Raw genomic sequence first — 18,079 nt, 5'->3', positions numbered from 1 at the left:
TTTCACATCTCTGTGTTTGATTCTTCTCCAGATGGATTTTTGGATGACAGGCAACAACTTTTCCTGTGTAACATTTGAGGATGGGTCAGCGTAAGGTTGTGGAAAAAACATTTGTCTTTTACTTGTCAGTGAGACTGGCCAAATAAGGTGTGGAAGTGTTTATATGTGCCAATTAAACTCAAACCCATCCCTCTACACTCTGTGAGACAAAGAAAAAACATGTTAACTGTAACTCATTTTTTTTCATTGTAGAAACGAACAAAGTATGATGTGTTATAGTGTTTATGACTGTGGAACAATATGTCTTACGCAACATTTACATAAGAGAAAATCCAAAATGTCAGTAAGGAAATTTCAAGTGTCGCTCTTATGGGAGATTTAAGTTTAGTCTGAATATCTCTGTGAGACTTGTCAATCAGTCGCAGCCTTTTTTTCTTTTTTCAAGCACTCTCACAGTTCAAACAGCAATCATGCCAATCCTCCTGCCGTCAAGCCTCCCTTTTTGTGCCCCCTAATTACTACCCACCATTCTCAACTCAACTTGTGTGTAGCCCCCCATTGTGCTCTCTATTCACCAGTTGCTTGGGGATTGAAGGGGTGTGACCTACTGAAAGATAAAACTCTTTGATACATAGATGAAGGAGACTGCCAGAAAACCTGGTTATTATTTTAAGCATTTTGAGGACAATGGCACTGCATTCTCACAGATTGGTTCTGGAGCGTAGGTGTTGGCTGAAGCATGAGATGAGGTGCTGCAGAGAAGCTCACTTTAGTGGCATGCACCTATTGGTGTTAAATATACATCACATTTTCCAGATGTGCTGTGTGCTGCCGAGAAATGTTACTCTCTGACCTGACTCATACTGCTGTTTCTTCTCACTGAATGTATACAGCATGCAGCGAATAAGACTTAACATTGCTGAAGTGCTTAAATCTTTGCAGATACTAGTAAAGCCCGGAGAGAAAAGCTTAATGACACTCCTCCTATCGTGAGGCCTGCAGAGATTGAGACCAGAGATTTTTAATGGGCGCAGAACAAAAAAAAAGCCCCCAAAAACCCACTCTTTGCTAATACCATGACCATAATTACCATGTGGTAATTACCTGGTACTTAAAGTCCATGGAATGACATAACAAGAAATGGTCCTAATGTGGGAATGTCACTTTTCTAATGTTTCAACACAGTCAAATTTAAGAATCATGGCTCACACATACAACACAATCTGGATAGTCTCAGTAAAGTTGTGTTATAATGTCAATAAATGGTCATTCTTATTTGTACTATGGAGTAAGACCATTATGGTGTAGGGTTGACACTAATGGCACAGTTAGTAGGTATTACTGAGACTGAAACTGTGAGGTCACCTTAACACTTGGAGAAGGTAGGTGAAAGGTCGTGATGGTGTGTGTGTATGTGTGTGGTGGTTATTATCCATTCAAATGGCTATGGTTTATTAGGTAGTGTAAAGAAGTATCAGTGGATGTTTTCACAAGTAAGGACAGAGGTAAAAGGACAGAAAGGAACAGCAGTAGCATCTTTACTGTGACCCTAACCAAATGCATGGGTTAAATCCAGAGGGTCATACTGTGGCTGCTGAGAGGCTGCGTCTTGTTTCATTAGCTTTCTCATCCTCAGGTCAACATGGGAAAGCCTGGGGGAACCTTAAGAACGAGAAAGCAGGTCTCAAGAGTTGTACGCAGCCAGATGCAGGATGATTGAGGTAAAGGGTGATGGATGATATCATTTTGCCTTGAGCAGTCCCGTACACTTCTATGGGTGCAACAAGATGGTCAATGTTACAGGTTCAGTTCCTACTTGTTACTGTCTATTTTCAATATGGCACCTACAATGTGCAGCTGCTTTACACCTGTATGCCTCTTCAGAAGGACGGTTTCAGACTATGCTACTTTGAAATCTTGCCTTGAAATATTAAGAAACCCTGTTGTTGAATGTACATAATCACACAAGTGGATATTTAGAAATGCACTCATCATCATACACTATCATGATGTTAACACAAAACATTTGGTCATTCTTGGCTGGACAATACCAAACAAAGTGCAAAAGAATAGAACTAATTCAAGAGAAAACAACAGTAATAACAAATTATTGTTCCTTGTTACCTGTTCCTTTGCTTTACTATCGCTGCAATCATTCAATCTTCACAAACAAAATGCCCAAAACCAGCTCTATCAGGGTTTTGTAAAACAAGCACTGGCGAGCAAAGAGGACATCCATTGTCTTTAATGGGATGAACTGATCAACCATATCTAATAGAAATCATTGCCACTGGCAAAAACTGCTGTAGAATTGAATTACTCATGGAACACAATGCTTTTATGGCTTCTTAGAAAACTGTAATTCAATCTGTTTAGTACAGAGAAGAAACAGATAAAGTCCAAATTAAAACATTAAAAAAAGTTTTGGTGTATGTTAAAGTCAAGTACTAATATGAAGCTGAAGGTAAGGTGATCTTATTCCTCTTGTAAAATGTTAATTCCAAGCTCGAGTCTGACCGGCCAAGACCTGATCTGTCTTTTCACCTTGCTCTTGACATGGAAATCACATAAATAAACATGCCCATAGCTTATAAAGTTCACATCAAGTTTTTCTCAATAGAATATTTTATTTATAGAAATGGTAAACCGTTCCATTAAGTCCCACTCAACATGGATTCATCTTAAAAACCACTCTGCTCCCGACTGATTGGTGCACCTACAAGTCAGGAGCAGATGCACAAGTTTATGGGAACTTGAGCTCCGACAAAAAGCGATCATGCCAAGTCGACATCAAACTGGAGAGAAAGTGTTCAATTATAAAATATCACGTGGAAGAGAGAGAGGAAAGCGATTTAAAAGCTCGCATTTTATATCGTCTCTGCTGGAGAAGGCGAGTCTTATAGTTCCTTCAGAATGGGCAGTCTTCCCTCAGATGCATCTGGACAACAGCAGCATCGGGTCATGGAGAGGTGTCCCTAGTTTTACCAAGTAAGGAGGAAAGCCTTTCAGCTGCTCAACTTTAAATTGCTTTAGTAACGGTGACATATTCAAATAACTATTTATCTTTCTCATTATCCTTAAAAGTAATGTTTTAAGTAATTGTGTGATTGAGTAGACTGTTTCGCGCACACTGCGCTCAGTGCGCGCAGTGACGTAGAGACGCCTGCTATTGCTTCTGCATCACACTGCAGACACAATGTTTTATCTTAATGCTGTACTGGTAGTTGCAGCACACATGCATTGGGTCTGTCTGCTATAGGAGAAATAATGTCACTTATTCATCCCTGGTAGTCGTAGCCTTTATTTCTCACTGTGCGTAACTGTGCTGCAACTTTACGCACAGACACCAGACCTGTCCAAACTCTCTGTTTCTCTTCCCTTCTCTCCAGCCCATGTACGCGGAGGTGTCAGCTGTAGTTTCGGTGGAGAAAGCAACCTTATCCGTTTTTTGCCAGCGAGATTGCTGTCCTTATCCAAGCGCACCGACTCAGACCATCTGCCCCGCCAGAACCCGCAGGGGGCCGTGAGAGCACCGGGCCAGCGTTGGCTTCGTACGCACCGCAGAGAAGATGAATATCCAGGTTCTGCCAGAACACAAGCTCTCGTCGGTGGCCCCGCTGAAACAGTGCAATGTGGAGAAAAAAGAGGTAGAACTGATACTGGTGAAGGACCAGAATGGCGTCCAGTACACCAGTTCTTCCATCATTCCCACCCCTACCCCTGGCCACCGCGCAGGTCCTCCCGGACCCGAGGACGACCGCGAAACTTGGGGCAAGAAAATAGACTTTCTCCTGTCGGTCATTGGCTTCGCGGTGGACCTGGCCAACGTTTGGAGATTCCCTTACTTGTGCTACAAAAATGGAGGAGGTGAGTAAACCGTGTCTTTTTAATCGATCAATGAGCGTCCACAGCTGCTTGACAATTTAGAACAGGTCCCAAAACTTAAGGCGCGCCGCAAGTTCTGGCACCAAATGCTTGAAGGAAAATAAGAATACAATAATATTAGGCGTGACTGAGTCTGCAAGTTAAAGTAAATCCACACAGTAAAATTATCGTAGTTTGTTCTTCACTGATGTCTTGTGTCTTTTGTTTGGGGGTCAGGTGACAAAAAGGGTTTCTCGTTTTACTTTCGAATGTCTCAAAAATGCGTTCAACCCGTCTAACCAAGCAAACACTACAGCAATGTTATTTTAGATTAGATTAGATTGATTTTGCCATGTTGTTGTTCTAATTGTGGTTGCTTTAATCTTCTTTAACTGACGTTTTAATAGTCCCAGGTGTATTAATGGGGAAGGGCATTTAGCTTTCATGATGAAGGAAATACCTCATTTCATCAAGGAATTCACATGGAAAGGGAAATCTACAACTTAATTGAGACCGTCAGATCACCAAAAGTGACAACATCTCCAACCAAATTCGTGATTCATCTTATCAGAAGTAGTTTTATCTGGAAATAGAAACACTGGAAAAACAAGTGTCCGGGCTTGTGGTTGCTCAGCGTGTCTTGATGCAAACTAACCAGCGTTAGAATGACTGAAAGCTGAAGGCGCACTGAAGTGGGTGGGGTAATAATGGAGATTGTGTCGTTGAATCACCAACAACAGGTTGTTTTAAACAGCATTTTAACTTCAATATATTTGACTTTTCCTTTCAATTGCTTGCAAAAGTGCAAAAACTGTATTAATAAACAAACCACACTGGTATATTAAAATAGCTTTAAGGTTGTGCCACTTTGAGCTCTTTAAATACATTAATAATGAATGCGTGCTTACATGATGAATAATGTCTACTTTCATAAAGGCAGGTACATGTGCTTCTGTAAATCATAAATGAACTATTTTGACTATTTATTTGTCTGGCCTATATAAAAATTGGAAAGCAAGCGTTTGAGCTTATTGCTAATGATTTTCAAAAGTACTGAACACTGAAGCTGAACTGTTTGTGAAGAATTTTACAGTGTGAGTAGTCTAATCAACAAAAGGACACAGTGTTGTTTCACATTCGACACTCATGACAACAGAGTTCTCACTAGAAGGTGCACTCTGTCCTCTGTTTGCCTCCGTGTCCATTCACATGGTTAAAATCAACATGTTGTGCTCAGTGCCCCAAAGGGTCAGCTCCACCGCTGGCCTGTCAATCATATTGGCCCTCAGCAAAATGTATTCATTACTGTAGATAATGTGTCATTTGTGATGGACAATGTCAAGAACAATTCAATTACGAGGAGTCATTTCCTTGTTGGTGGATGTGCTACTGAGGCACAGCATGAAAATAGCTGCAAGCCTTCCTGCATGTATGTTATGGTGTGTTGTTTTTCCCAACAGTGCCAAAGACCCCCAACTGACACTTTTTATTCCTTTAAAAAAAATGTATTGTGTATACATGTGTATTTTTTATGTCCAGCATTTCCACAATGAGCACCAATCCTACAATATTTTTAATTGTTAATTTTTAATGTAAGAAAAATATAAGTTACACTAGTGGGGAATTATCTGAAAAAATACCATGAAAATTTTATTATTTTACTTTACAGGTGCTTTTTTGATCCCCTACATTCTTTTCTTGGTCATTGCGGGGATGCCATTGTTCTATATGGAACTTGCCTTGGGCCAGTACAACAGGGAAGGGGCAGCTACAGTTTGGAAAATATGCCCTGTCTTTAAAGGTGAGCTTTAACACAAACACACACGCACAAGTACGCACACATGTGACCCAGCATGTCCGTTTACTTCAGCCTTTCTCTGACCTCTTAAACTGTGCTACTTACAGCTCAGTCATGCTCTTTTTTTTCTCTTTCTTCAGTGTCTTGCCCTTTCATTTCATCCCTTTGTTCTTTTCTCCCCCCCCCTTAGGTTCATAAGTGTCACTTGTAACTAATCTCTCTGTCACATTGTCTCTTTCTCTGTTACACTTTGTATTTTTGATCCCTCTCCACTTGCAACGTTCTACCCCATCGAATGTAGATTTGAAATAAGTGAAGCAAAACCAAACCAGGCTAGTGTCCATGGCATGCTGAGAAACACAGTTGGGGTCAATTTAATTGCAAGTCAGTTAATTAAATGAATCAGAAATACAACTAAAAATCTCAAGTCAGGATTTATTATGCACTATTGTAGAGAAGGTTGATAGCACAAGACAATTGGGGGAAGATTCCTACATACCATTTTATAAATCAGCTGCTCTCCTTGTTTTAAAATTACAATACTGGTATATACTACTTATCTTGGAGGGGTACAGGTGATAACACAATGAGGATAGTTCCTAAATAACTGCAGGACACATTTGTGTTTTTACTTTGGAACAAATAGAGGTCCGGGGAAAAGAGGATGCTGTAGGCCTAAGCCCCATATGTTATGACAGTTTTGTAATTTGTAAAGTAGGCCTACTAGTATGGCGTACAATATGGAACTAACAGGTGTCTTCAGAAGCTTGAGCTGAGTCCTGTTCATTATTGTTATGGAGTACAGTAAGTAGAAAAGAGCAGAAAATTGACTTCATGAGGACTGTTCTAGATGAACAACTTCATGTTCTTTCACATTGCAACTGTCATGAACAGTAAAGGACATGATCACTACAGTACATGAAAAAAACTACAGTATAAATAATTTATAAATTAATTTGTTTTTACTCCCATATTCCCTGTAAGTACTGTACCGGTAATTAAGTATTGTCTAAAGCGTTATCCATGCATCTGGAAAACAATAGCAGCACTTAAGACCTGACTTCATTTTACTTTTAAGTCTCTTATTCAACAGATTATTATTTAATGCAGGATGTTTCAAATGTCAGATAAGTACCTCCATCTGCACTACTGAATCAGCACCGGCCACTGCTTTTGTTGGCTTCGACACTGAGGAGGGTTTTTTTTTTTTCCTGCCTACAACGAATGGGTGATGGGTTTATGGCTTCTCTGTTTTCATGTAACGATCACATTCCAGTGGAGACAAAATAACTCATCCCGTAATTTAACCCCCCAGAAAAGTGCAAAATGATGGAAAGTAAGCATTAACACATAGTTAAACTTTCTTTACACACAGCCACTAACGGCAATGTGAATGTACCCTCCACTGCACCGCTGAGGGAAAGATATGGGTACCTCATGGTGATAAGATGGTGAAAGGGACCGAAAATATTTGGCGAGGTGAATAAGGTCTCAGATATGAGGCAGAAATGGCAACTTTTTATCGAATCAATGATTTATAAAACAGAACTGCACAGAACTTTAGTAAAACATTTTTTTATCAGAAAAGGTATACAACACAGCTGACGGTTCTTAGAGATGTGGTGTCTGATAATAACTGTTGATGTGATGGTTATCATTATTGCTTGGACCCGGCAATCTTTATCTGCCGTCCATTTGTTTGTTTGGTGTTATGACAGTTCCTAAAACAAATATATTTATTCAATATTATCACACATAATAAAGCAAACATCATCTGCTTTTTAAAGTGTCTCTCCAACTGTCACCAATATTGGGATGTATTGATACAAATTATAAAAAAAGACACATTATGAGACCTATATTAACAGCAGGAAATAAAGAAAATATGGTCTATACGTGTATTAAATGAATTTACACCAGGCGCGTGTTCCTCTGCAACAGAGAATGTCACATACAAAAACAACAATGTCTAGCACAGCAGTTTGTTCTTCCTCTCTAATAGCTCTGTGTTCCTCAGGTGTGGGCTACACAGTGATCCTCATTGCCCTGTATGTTGGCTTCTACTACAATGTCATCATTGCCTGGTCCCTCTACTACCTGTTCTCCTCCATGACCAGAGAGCTGCCATGGCTCAAATGTGGCAACAGCTGGAACAGTCCGAACTGCACCGACCCCAAATCCATTAACGGATCCATCCTCGGCAATGGGACATCTTACGCCAAATACAAGATCACCCCTGCAGCAGAGTACTATGAGTGAGTAATTTCTGAAAATCAGAGGAATTTATTCATCAGATAGTGACCTGTGTAGATCATTGCATAATTTACATTACATGCAACATTAGAAAAAATTGTAGCACAACCACCTAAAAATGATCAGACTTTTTTTCAGTTTTAACAGGAACATAATGTCCTGTACACCACAACTATTCAAGCGTCCAATTAATCTCCTTTACAATACATTTTGACAATCCATTAGCAACAAAACACATTAGATCAAATAATCCACAGTCACACTGCTGTGATGTTTGTTGCTCTAAGGAAAACTCTCTGGCAACGCTGTTATTAAGACATGAAGGCTGAATCTTTACTGAGATCATTTAAAAATCAATCAAAATGGTAGATGTCAAAATGTAGTGATCTTAATTACATTACGGTATTTTCACTGTCTTCATAAGACCATCTATGTTCGCATGTTTTGTTCATTGACCATTTAGGGAAGTTTGTTTCTTTTGGACATAACTGATACAATTCGGCTGAGTCAGTATATTGAGTAAATCCAACCAACAATAAAAAGCATCACATGGAAGTGATGCTTTTTTATTTTAAGAGTGTGGTCTGAATAATACTAGTCGCATATACACCCCAATGATACAAGTGAACCTCTGTCCATGTGAAGAGCGTGACTCACTGAAACGTGAGTGTAGTGACTCCAAAATGATCCAGCCGTAAATGTTTGCACTATAAAAAGGTGTATACATAAAAAGTTCAAATGCACTCTTTGAAGTGCAAGAAAAAAGCTCCATCTGTTTATACTTCAAAGACAGCCAGTTCTTCCCCAGCTTCTGTGAAGACTGACTGTGCAGCCCAGAGGAAGTCTGTGAAGTGACTTGGACAGTACAAGGGACACATGCTAAGCATGACGCACAGAATACATTGAGCATGCATCCCAAATAGAGCTTAAGCTTGTAAAAGTTCGGCTTCCATTCTGCTGCGCTGCACTGTCTCATACAGTATGTTTATTTAATCAGTATCCCTGGACATCTTTCAACTTCCAGGAACCCTCAAACCTAATATATTCATTTATTTCATTTATTTAAATCCTTGGAAAAACATTGAGGGAGACTAAAAAAAAAAAAAAAAAAACTAAAATCATCAAAGAAAGCTAGGAGTTAGCAATAAATGAAGAATACATGGCTAAAACAGCAAAAGTACTATCAGCAAACACTTGACATGAGGAGGTCAGCATTCACATGAAAGCTCCAAGCCTGTGTATTACTACAGACAAAAAAGTGATGCAATAGCGCTCATGGTCCATAAAATGAGAAGTTCGACCATACATTCCAGGGGGACTATTACACTACAAACACACACACCAAAAAAAAAAAAAATATCAGGAGATGTGCGCAGACAGACTGACAACAATGGGGTACTTCAAGACAGATCTTGCATGGGGTTAGGCTCTGTAGGGGACAATAAATCCTCCTGCTTACAGCTAGCTTTGAGCACAGGAGCAATGCCAAGGCACAGCATGAGAGAGGGAGGCCAACTGAGTCAACAGTTCTCTTACTTCACCTCTTGCAATCTTCTACATCCACAAACCCTCTTGAGCCTACTGTCTTCATCTATCAGGAACGTAGTCTGCAGCAAAATTCAACAGTAAAACAAACATACTGGAAAAACAGAACATTTTTTAATATTTAGTTTGCACCTGAGCTGTGTGTTTTGCTAGTTAGTGGAGTTAGGCTCCCCAACCAAGAGCTTAATATAGTGTACAGTATTACAATTAAGCTCATATTCTAGCTGATTTATTACCTAACACTTGCAACACTAGGTTATTCTTGATCTTACATAACTGTACTGTTTATGATCATAAAGTGTATGTCATTTAGCTAATTTAAAGTACATCCAATTTCATTGATTTGCTAACACTAGATAATGGCATTATGCAACAAGACAAGATTGCATAACAAACAGTTTCCTATTTACACATCAACAAACAATGAACTGAAAGATACTGAAATGCTCTGTAGAGCTAAGGGGAAAGGCAGAGGCAGGCATCATATCTCTGCAGGTTCTTCACTACAAGGGCGTCTTTCACATACATGCAGTCATTTGATCCCTTTTTGGAAAGATGAACATAACCATGCATTTTTAAACAAACACAAAAAATAGTGAACTTTCTTTTCAATCTTCTTTCTTTTCTTTATGTCTTTAGGATAACCATATTCCTGATTTGAGAATTGTTGTCCCAACAAGTAGAGAGCACACAAAAATAACATCATTCAAACTTGTAAATAGCATCTACAGTAATATTACGTTGTTTTTTTATTTTGTCCTGTAATTCATATACTGTAACGCAATATTATCATATTTCATCAAAGGCTGTCCTCTTGAGTAACTCTTGGGTTGCTCATCTACTGTGGCAGCTGTGGCTGATGTGGCAGAGCAGGATTAGTCAGGTCGCCAGGTAATATGAGGGTTACTGTTTTGGTTCCTGGCTCCCCGAGTCTAGTCGAAGTGCACTTGGGCAATACACCAAACCTCAAATTGCTCCCAATGTCTGTGACGTGGATATGTGAATGTGTCTGTATGAGTGAGCTTAGTATCACTGTGAGCACTTTGGATAGAAAGCGATGTAATGCCTCCTGATGAGCAGTTGACAGCCTCTGCCATCAGTGTATGAATGTGTATGTGTGAATGGGTGAATGTGCCAACTGTTGTAAGGCACTTTGAGTGGTTAGTAGACCAGAAAAGCATGTATAAATACATGTCCATTTACCATCCAAGTAGAATATGAGCTATTAACTAAATGGTATTACATATAAACAACATTAGAATGTATCCAAACTGTCTCACAAACATTTTAAAACATGGGGAACTATGAGTAGGGTATTTAAAAAGAGGCTACTTCATCACCATATATCATATGATGAACGGCTAACTAGTGAAATTTACAATTATTAATACGGATTGCAGTCTATCAGTTTAGCTGAACAAAAAACTCCACCTGGCACATATCACATGGAATCAGATTTTTTACAATTCTGATTTAAGCGTGTCATTTGTGGTCAAATGACACACAGGTCTGTTTTGTGGCAATGCGACCTCATTGTGAACAGTCATATCAGAATTCACATGACTTTTATGTCACTCTAGATCTACATTCGTCATGTGGGTCACCTCAGGACCGTGACCTGTTCAAACAGGCATCTGATGTGAGCCACATTTAACTAATGATGTGAACAGCCAGAAATCAAATCAAAGAAAGAAGCAATGAGTCAGAAGCTGAGGCTTGGAGTGTGAATGCAGCATTACTGTAACTTCCTCAAAAAGGTTTAATTAAACTTAGAACCAATCAATATGTAGCTGACTTTAACATGTAAGAATTTAACAATAATACACTGTACACCACCTTATGACTTGACTCAATGTTGATGATATGAAAGTCAATTGTAAATCATATGATACGGCTTGTTTGGAAGAGGGCTATGTGAGGTCAGCTTCTGCCAAAAGACTGACCTGAAAACAAGAGATCTGGGCATTTATCTGTGATTAATTTGATAACTTGTGCAGCCTCAAGAGATCAAAGAAAACCTCTCAGATGTTCAACTCCCAAATCACAGCATCATGTTGATTAACTCTACAGAATAAGGCTGTCTCGCTGCTTAAAGACATACAAATCATGAAGCAGCTGGGCTTTCACAGTGTTCTTACGCTATGCTTCTTTAGAGTTGCTTGTGGCCCTACCCCTACACCATTCCAACTTAAGAATTGGGAGGGTTGAATCCAACAATTTCTGTAGCTTTCCAAAAACATTCAACGCTGCCTTCCATTGTCATTCTACAATGTCGTACAAACTAGTTCTTTTAAAGCATAACCTTACCTTGAGGTCGCGGGTGAAGTCAAAAATTAAGAATCTATGACAAATTTGGCTAATTTCTAAAGTTCTCCCACTTGACACGAGATGTCTCCTACTTCACAGTAAAGTCCATTATCCATGTATATGCACTGGTGGCTTCGAGCTTCAACATCTAAGTTGCAAATTAGACCAGGATTGACTTCCAAACTGTTTGTGATGTCACATATTATGCTCATAGGCCCGTCTCTTAAAATTAGGTTTTCAATTAGCACAGAGAAACCTTCCAGTTTCAGAAAAAGTAAGTGAAAACATCCTTCTAGTGTCAGATTCTGCAAAGTGAAGCTCAAACATCCAGCTGTAGGAACAAGGAGAATAACATATAGTCCCACCTTTGATTTTAAAAAAATTAAGTGAAAATATTTAATGTTTAATCTACTTGATTTTTGAGTGTGGTGTTCATGGACGGTGTTGTTCCTGCAATGCAAAGTAAAGGGTTCCACCTTATGACAAACACTGGGCCTGCTGCTTAAGTCCTCCTGCTTGCAGGTGTAATCAGTCAAGTAGACATAAAATATGTCAAATTCTGTTACAAAAAGTCTTCATTTAAGCTTTTAAATACTTGGAGTATTTAAAAAAAATACATTTGTAGAAAATGACAACAACAGCAACACCAACTTCCTTCGTTAGCACGCACACAAATCCTATTCCTTTAGATCTGATTTCATGTCAAGGATAACTAGACTTGATAAATAGCACTCATTCAAACAAAATGAACAAATTACATAGACACTTGAGAAGATTGCTTTCACTTCAATCTCACACACAATTTAACATAGTTGTTGAAAGAATTACTTTTAAAATAACAGTGACAATCATTTGCAATTAATTCAATACATAAATAAGGTTGAAATTAGAAGCCCTCAGCTGTGTTTAGATATTTGGGTCTGTAGTCCTTATTTTTTGCAGGCCATATGCAATAGTGTGCCAGCCTCAAGTATACAGAGACTTGCTAATGGCAACATTGAGTGTTAGGATAGCAGCATAACCAGCTCGCTAAGTGAAGATAAGAGTAAATGTGTTTAGAGTAACTGGGCCAAAGGGACCTGGCTCGATATTATAGCGACTAAGTGAGAATTTACTGGAAGTGCGCTATCAATGCTATCAGAAGAACAATGAGGCCTTGGGGCATTACAACACCAACACGATGCCTCCAGGTCAGAGCACAGACTCTAAATTTCCCAAATAAACTGATGTCTTTACGCCGCTATCTGCTTCCCCAAAGGCCATATAGCTTTGAAATTTAGCAGCCAAAGATAAGTAAAGGAAAAACAAGAAGAGTTTCACAGATCCTTTGGCCCCGTAGGATTGTATGTCTGGACTTCAATTTGCGTGTTCCTGAGGTTTTGTGTGTCTGGCTGTTGTGTAAGCAACCTGAGAATCAGATCCAAATCTAGTTCCGCTGTTTATCAACCCATAACATCACATGCCAGCTTAATTGAATCTTTCTTCAGGAAAGTTTTAAGACAAATGTGAAAGGAACAAAATGGCTTTTCAATGTTTTACTGCAGGATTTTGATACACAAATAAAATACAACCTGTTCCTGGTTGGAAAGGACAAAGTGTATGCTCTATCACTGGCGCAGCCAGATATTCTAGCCTTCTCTTAAAAAGTGCAGGCAACCAACTATGATGATGCAATGACTGTCCACAGTCTATTCCAACAACACAGTCCAGGGGGCCTCATTTATAAAAATGTTCTTTAATTTATACTTGAACTCTTAGATAAACTTAGATCATTTCTGACAGTGTGCCTATGGTCAATCCACAAGAGATAATGAGCGTAGCTTATGCAGGTTACAAGAAGCCCGTTTCTGTAACTTAGGAACCTGTGATCTATAAATCTCAAATGAACTCAAATTGGTGGCATCTGCTTAAGCAATTTCCCCTTATATAATGCTTACACAAAAGGGTTTAGTCAGAAGAAGCCATGGACCATAAGACACACACGTGGTTGCCCTTTGTCTGTGTTTGTTACTCACTGCTGAAAGTGCACAGCACAATGAAGAACAAATATTTTTATCCCATATATTAGTCCAATAAATTTAGCTTATAGTGAAAGCTGCCATAATCTTGCGCCCCCACTTTTAACTATAACTAGGTGCCCATGATCCCAATCACATTGTTAAATAAAGCGAATGCAAAGTTCAACAGTCTTGGCCGCATGTGTCCCAAACTGCAATACCCCTACATAACCAGCAGGAAGCTCACTTAAGTCAAGTCCCAAGACTTTGCTTAAAGATAATTTCCACAGCAAAGTATGGTATTATAAATAAATACTATATTGCTACTTATTCCCGCTTCAGCAAGATCATGTGTAGCTGTTTCTGGTAAAATATTAATACATTAATATTATGTAATGAAAGAATATTAAACTAGTAAGTCTGGTGCCTCCACACCAAAATACTGTAGATAGAGTAGGTAGAGTAGGTAGAGTGGTGAATAAATTTAGCATTAGCTGGCTTATGCTGCCCTCTGTTGGCTACACATAGATAAAATGATAAAATGCTGATACAATAACCACAATTTGGTGCAAAAAGCAACCTTGAACAAATAATAACCTGGATATGAAATACTGAATATTTAGAGACCAAAATTGTCCAGTACTTCAAAGGGACCACACACAGACTGAGAAATGCGTTGCCTCATGTTCTTCAGTGCTAGCTTAAAATACTGATAATGGTTAGCAGGATTAACCCTATTAAGCGCTAATAATTGCATGTTTTAGACACAACCCTACAACCATTTAACCACATTAACAACAATGATAATTGCTAACTTAGAGTTTAATGGCAGCATACACATGTCCACAAAAGAACCACCACCCAGTCCATAATTGGTTAAATACTGTAAATCTGACTGGTCTAGTTCTGGTCTTACAGACCAAGAGCACATTCAGCCCCAACAACACGTAACAAAACTTTTATTTAAACAGAAGCAGTGGTGCGTTGAACACTGCTGCGTTATGAAAGCGCTGCAACTATGGCAGCTAAGGCAGACATTCTTTGCGTACTTTTTGAATAATTTTTGGGGCCTGATGAAATTGGTATAAATATGTGTTTAATATTATAAAAAAAATACGACAAACATGTCTTTTAATGTCATCAATTGTTGCATACACCAAGCTGCAGTGGGCGCATTTGTGAAGGCCCTTAGTTGGATCCATTGTGCACACGGTCTATTTAATAAGGCAGGGTATACATGTGTCGCTTGCGCACCCACCAAACAAGAGAAAACATACCTCAAAGCCCATTGCACACCGTTTAAAAAAGAAACGTTTTCAACATGGAAACCGTACCCAAATAGTGCACACCATTTTTAGATTTAACATGCCCCAGGCATAGGAGGGTTCAGTCCACTACTGCCACTGCTAAGTGTGATGTGGAATAGTCCAAGTTGCAGCAGAAACGGGGTTTTATACACTGATGCTTCTGAGCTTTGGAGAGACTTAAAATGTAAGACATCACATAGTCTGTCTTAGTTGTTAGTGGATTCATGTTTGCCCATCATATGTCCTCATCTGGACACATATTTCTATATGTTGAGGCCTTATGAATACAGTGTTTTACAGTGCCATTTCACAAAGCATTTATTATGCCTTGGAACAGCCTTAGGGGCCGATCAGACAGATGCATCACTACAGGTGCAGCTGCTTCAAAAACGCCTTGGCAAAGCGCGTTGGGAAAAACTGATCAAGTATGATTAACCAGTCCCTCCAGGNNGGGGGGGGGGGGGGGGGGCTGTGTGAACAATCAGGCAATCAAATGTGATAGATGGAAAAAAATTGATTCAAGAAGACCTCAAGCTCTTCTTGTCGCTTTCACTCACTCAATCACAAACTACCATGACATGAGCGATAAATCCCCCCTTTACCTCTCACATCTACCGGCATCAAAACCATATAACTGTTTGATAATTGTATTGAGAAAGAAAAAACAAACTGAACAAAACACTTGTCTTTCATTTCTAAAACAAAGCTGTTGTTTTTTATTGTGGTAATTTGTATAATCTCAAGGATTATTCAGATACAGTGGAAACAAAGTTGTAGTAACTTAATTTCACCAGTTTGGTTTCTGGGACTATCATTAGGCCAGAGTAAGGGGAAGAGACTGATTCAATTTCAAGTATGGAGCTCGAGTCAGGATGTGTTTAACCTTGCTTAACATAAAGACTGAATGTACAGGGAAACTACAAGCCTGGCCCATTCTAGCCCCAGCTGTTGTTCACCAAGAAGTTGTTCTATCACCCTAAAACCTCAAATTTGTATGGGTTAAACTAATAAGATACATGCTTTAGAGCTATGGGTATGCATTCCTTTCACTTTGGAGAGAGCAAGGCTAGCCCCCCCCCCCCCCCCCCCCTCTTTATGCTAAGCTAAGCTAAACACAGCCTCACTCCAGCTCTGTACCTTATGCACAGACACAAGATGGATCATAATGGTTCCCAACTATTCTTTTAAGCGTATTCTCATGTATTAAGTCCATTTCCTGTTTTGGTCCTCTTTAAAAGGCTAAGCTGATGAGCTGAACATTTTGAAAGGATGTAATGCTGATGGCATGACATAATGACAGCAACTTCTGACTAAAGAGACCACACCAATTTAACACATTTACTTAATATTGTAAACCTAAGTTGTACGCTTCCTTCTCTCTACTCTGACAGTCAAAGATTGAGCTCGCAGCTGGAAACAATATTAGATAGGGATGGAAGAGGTACCATTTGTCTCCCTTGGTTTCATTATGTCATGATAAAACACTTGAACCTTTGTACGTTCACCTTGATCTGACAGTAAGTGTTTGGCTCAAGGGGAATGGCTGATAATAGCGAAACAATACCAGAGGTCATTATTGACAGTTTCAAAGCAGTGTGTGTGTAGTTGGAAGAAAGAGAGAGAAAGGGAAACACAATTATTTCACTTTCAGTCAACAGATGGCTGTATGATCCAGCTTCACTAAGCTTTCACCGAGATGGATACCTTTACTTTAGGTAAAAGATATTTAATCTACATTAGTGTTGAAAACAATTGTATTTCATTTCTTCGAAGTCATTAAACTGAATACTTTGGCCAATGATATACTGGGGTGATAGTATAGTTTGGAAGTACTGGTTGAAGGTGGAGTGCGTGCTGTAATACATGTCCTGATAGAGCCTCTGTCTCATACTTCATCTCCCATCTTCACCCCAGGCACTTACAGTGTGGGCTGTTTCCTTATGACTCCCCCAGCTGCAGTAAAATCAGGGTGGGCTTGTTTGACAGAATCATCTGTTAAGATGTAGCCAAAAACAAAACAACATGCCATACCATGAAAAAATTACAGCACATTATGTGTTCCAAGTAGTGTTTAAAGCTGTGAAATACAGTACAATATATCAGAATAAAAAGAATGTCTTCTGGATGATACAGTATATATTTTTCTGTTGTGTGTGTGCGTCGTTCTGCAGACGGGGTGTGCTACATCTCCATGAGAGTAGGGGTATCCAGGATTTGGGCCTACCTCGCTGGGAGCTGACCTTATGTCTGGTTGTGGTGGTCTTCATACTCTACTTCAGCCTGTGGAAAGGTGTCAAGTCCTCAGGGAAGGTACAGACCTAGACCACCAAACAACAAAAACAATTGTTGCTTTCTCAGTTTTTACTTTTTTTTTCTTCAATTCAAAAATGTTTTACCCATATTGTTTAATGCCAACTACAATATCTGTACAAGAATGTGGAGCTGTGATTCTGTGACACTTTGCAGATATCTTGTAAAACCGCTCAGTATAAACTGTTGGTACAAGGTCAAAAAAGTCTAGTCAAGAGGCAGTGATAAACATTGTGAGGATTGGATGCTACTATTTTACCATTTAGTCTTTATATTCAGTGCTATATAATATACTGTAGTCACTTGCATTCAAGCAACCAACTTTATCAAACACTTTTTTTTGAGTTTTTAAGTTATCATACCGACTACATATTGAACTTGTATATTATCAGACACCTTCTGTCTGTTCATTGATAGAATGGTTAAATGAAAAACAGTCTGTCTGGTGTATTTCTTTCCTCTTTTACTGATTTATCCTGTGTATTTCAGGTAGTGTACATCACAGCTACCATGCCCTATGTCGTCCTTTTTGTTTTGCTCATTCGAGGCATAACTCTACCAGGGGCCATGAAGGGCATCAGGGCCTACCTCCATATTGACTTCAAGCGGCTCAACAATCTAGAGGTTAGTGACAGTGTATGTTTTTCACAACACAAGTTTCAATATTTGACAGTCCTTGTGTTTACACGTGGGAATTT

General features: G+C 39.1%; 1 protein-coding gene across 1 annotated transcript in view; it reads left to right on the top strand.

Moving 5' to 3' along the window:
• Window positions 1-2,889: 2,889 nt before the first annotated feature.
• Window positions 2,890-18,079, top strand: part of slc6a2 (solute carrier family 6 member 2) — a 25,839-nt gene continuing 10,649 nt past the window's right edge. Inside the window, exons 1-6 of the mRNA XM_035652581.1 lie at window positions 2,890-2,988; window positions 3,390-3,867; window positions 5,534-5,665; window positions 7,680-7,917; window positions 17,243-17,381; window positions 17,871-18,005. Of these exons, the coding sequence (XP_035508474.1) occupies window positions 3,570-3,867; window positions 5,534-5,665; window positions 7,680-7,917; window positions 17,243-17,381; window positions 17,871-18,005 (942 nt within the window). The 5' untranslated portion in view covers window positions 2,890-2,988; window positions 3,390-3,569. The remainder of the gene's footprint in view (window positions 2,989-3,389; window positions 3,868-5,533; window positions 5,666-7,679; window positions 7,918-17,242; window positions 17,382-17,870; window positions 18,006-18,079) is intronic.

The sequence above is a fragment of the Morone saxatilis genome, unplaced genomic scaffold (assembly GCF_004916995.1).
Source record: "Morone saxatilis isolate NCDOM2014 unplaced genomic scaffold, NCSU_SB_2.0 Contig11, whole genome shotgun sequence".
In the NCBI taxonomy this organism is placed as follows: Eukaryota; Metazoa; Chordata; class Actinopteri; family Moronidae; genus Morone; species Morone saxatilis.
This window is presented reverse-complemented; position numbering and strand designations above follow the sequence as displayed.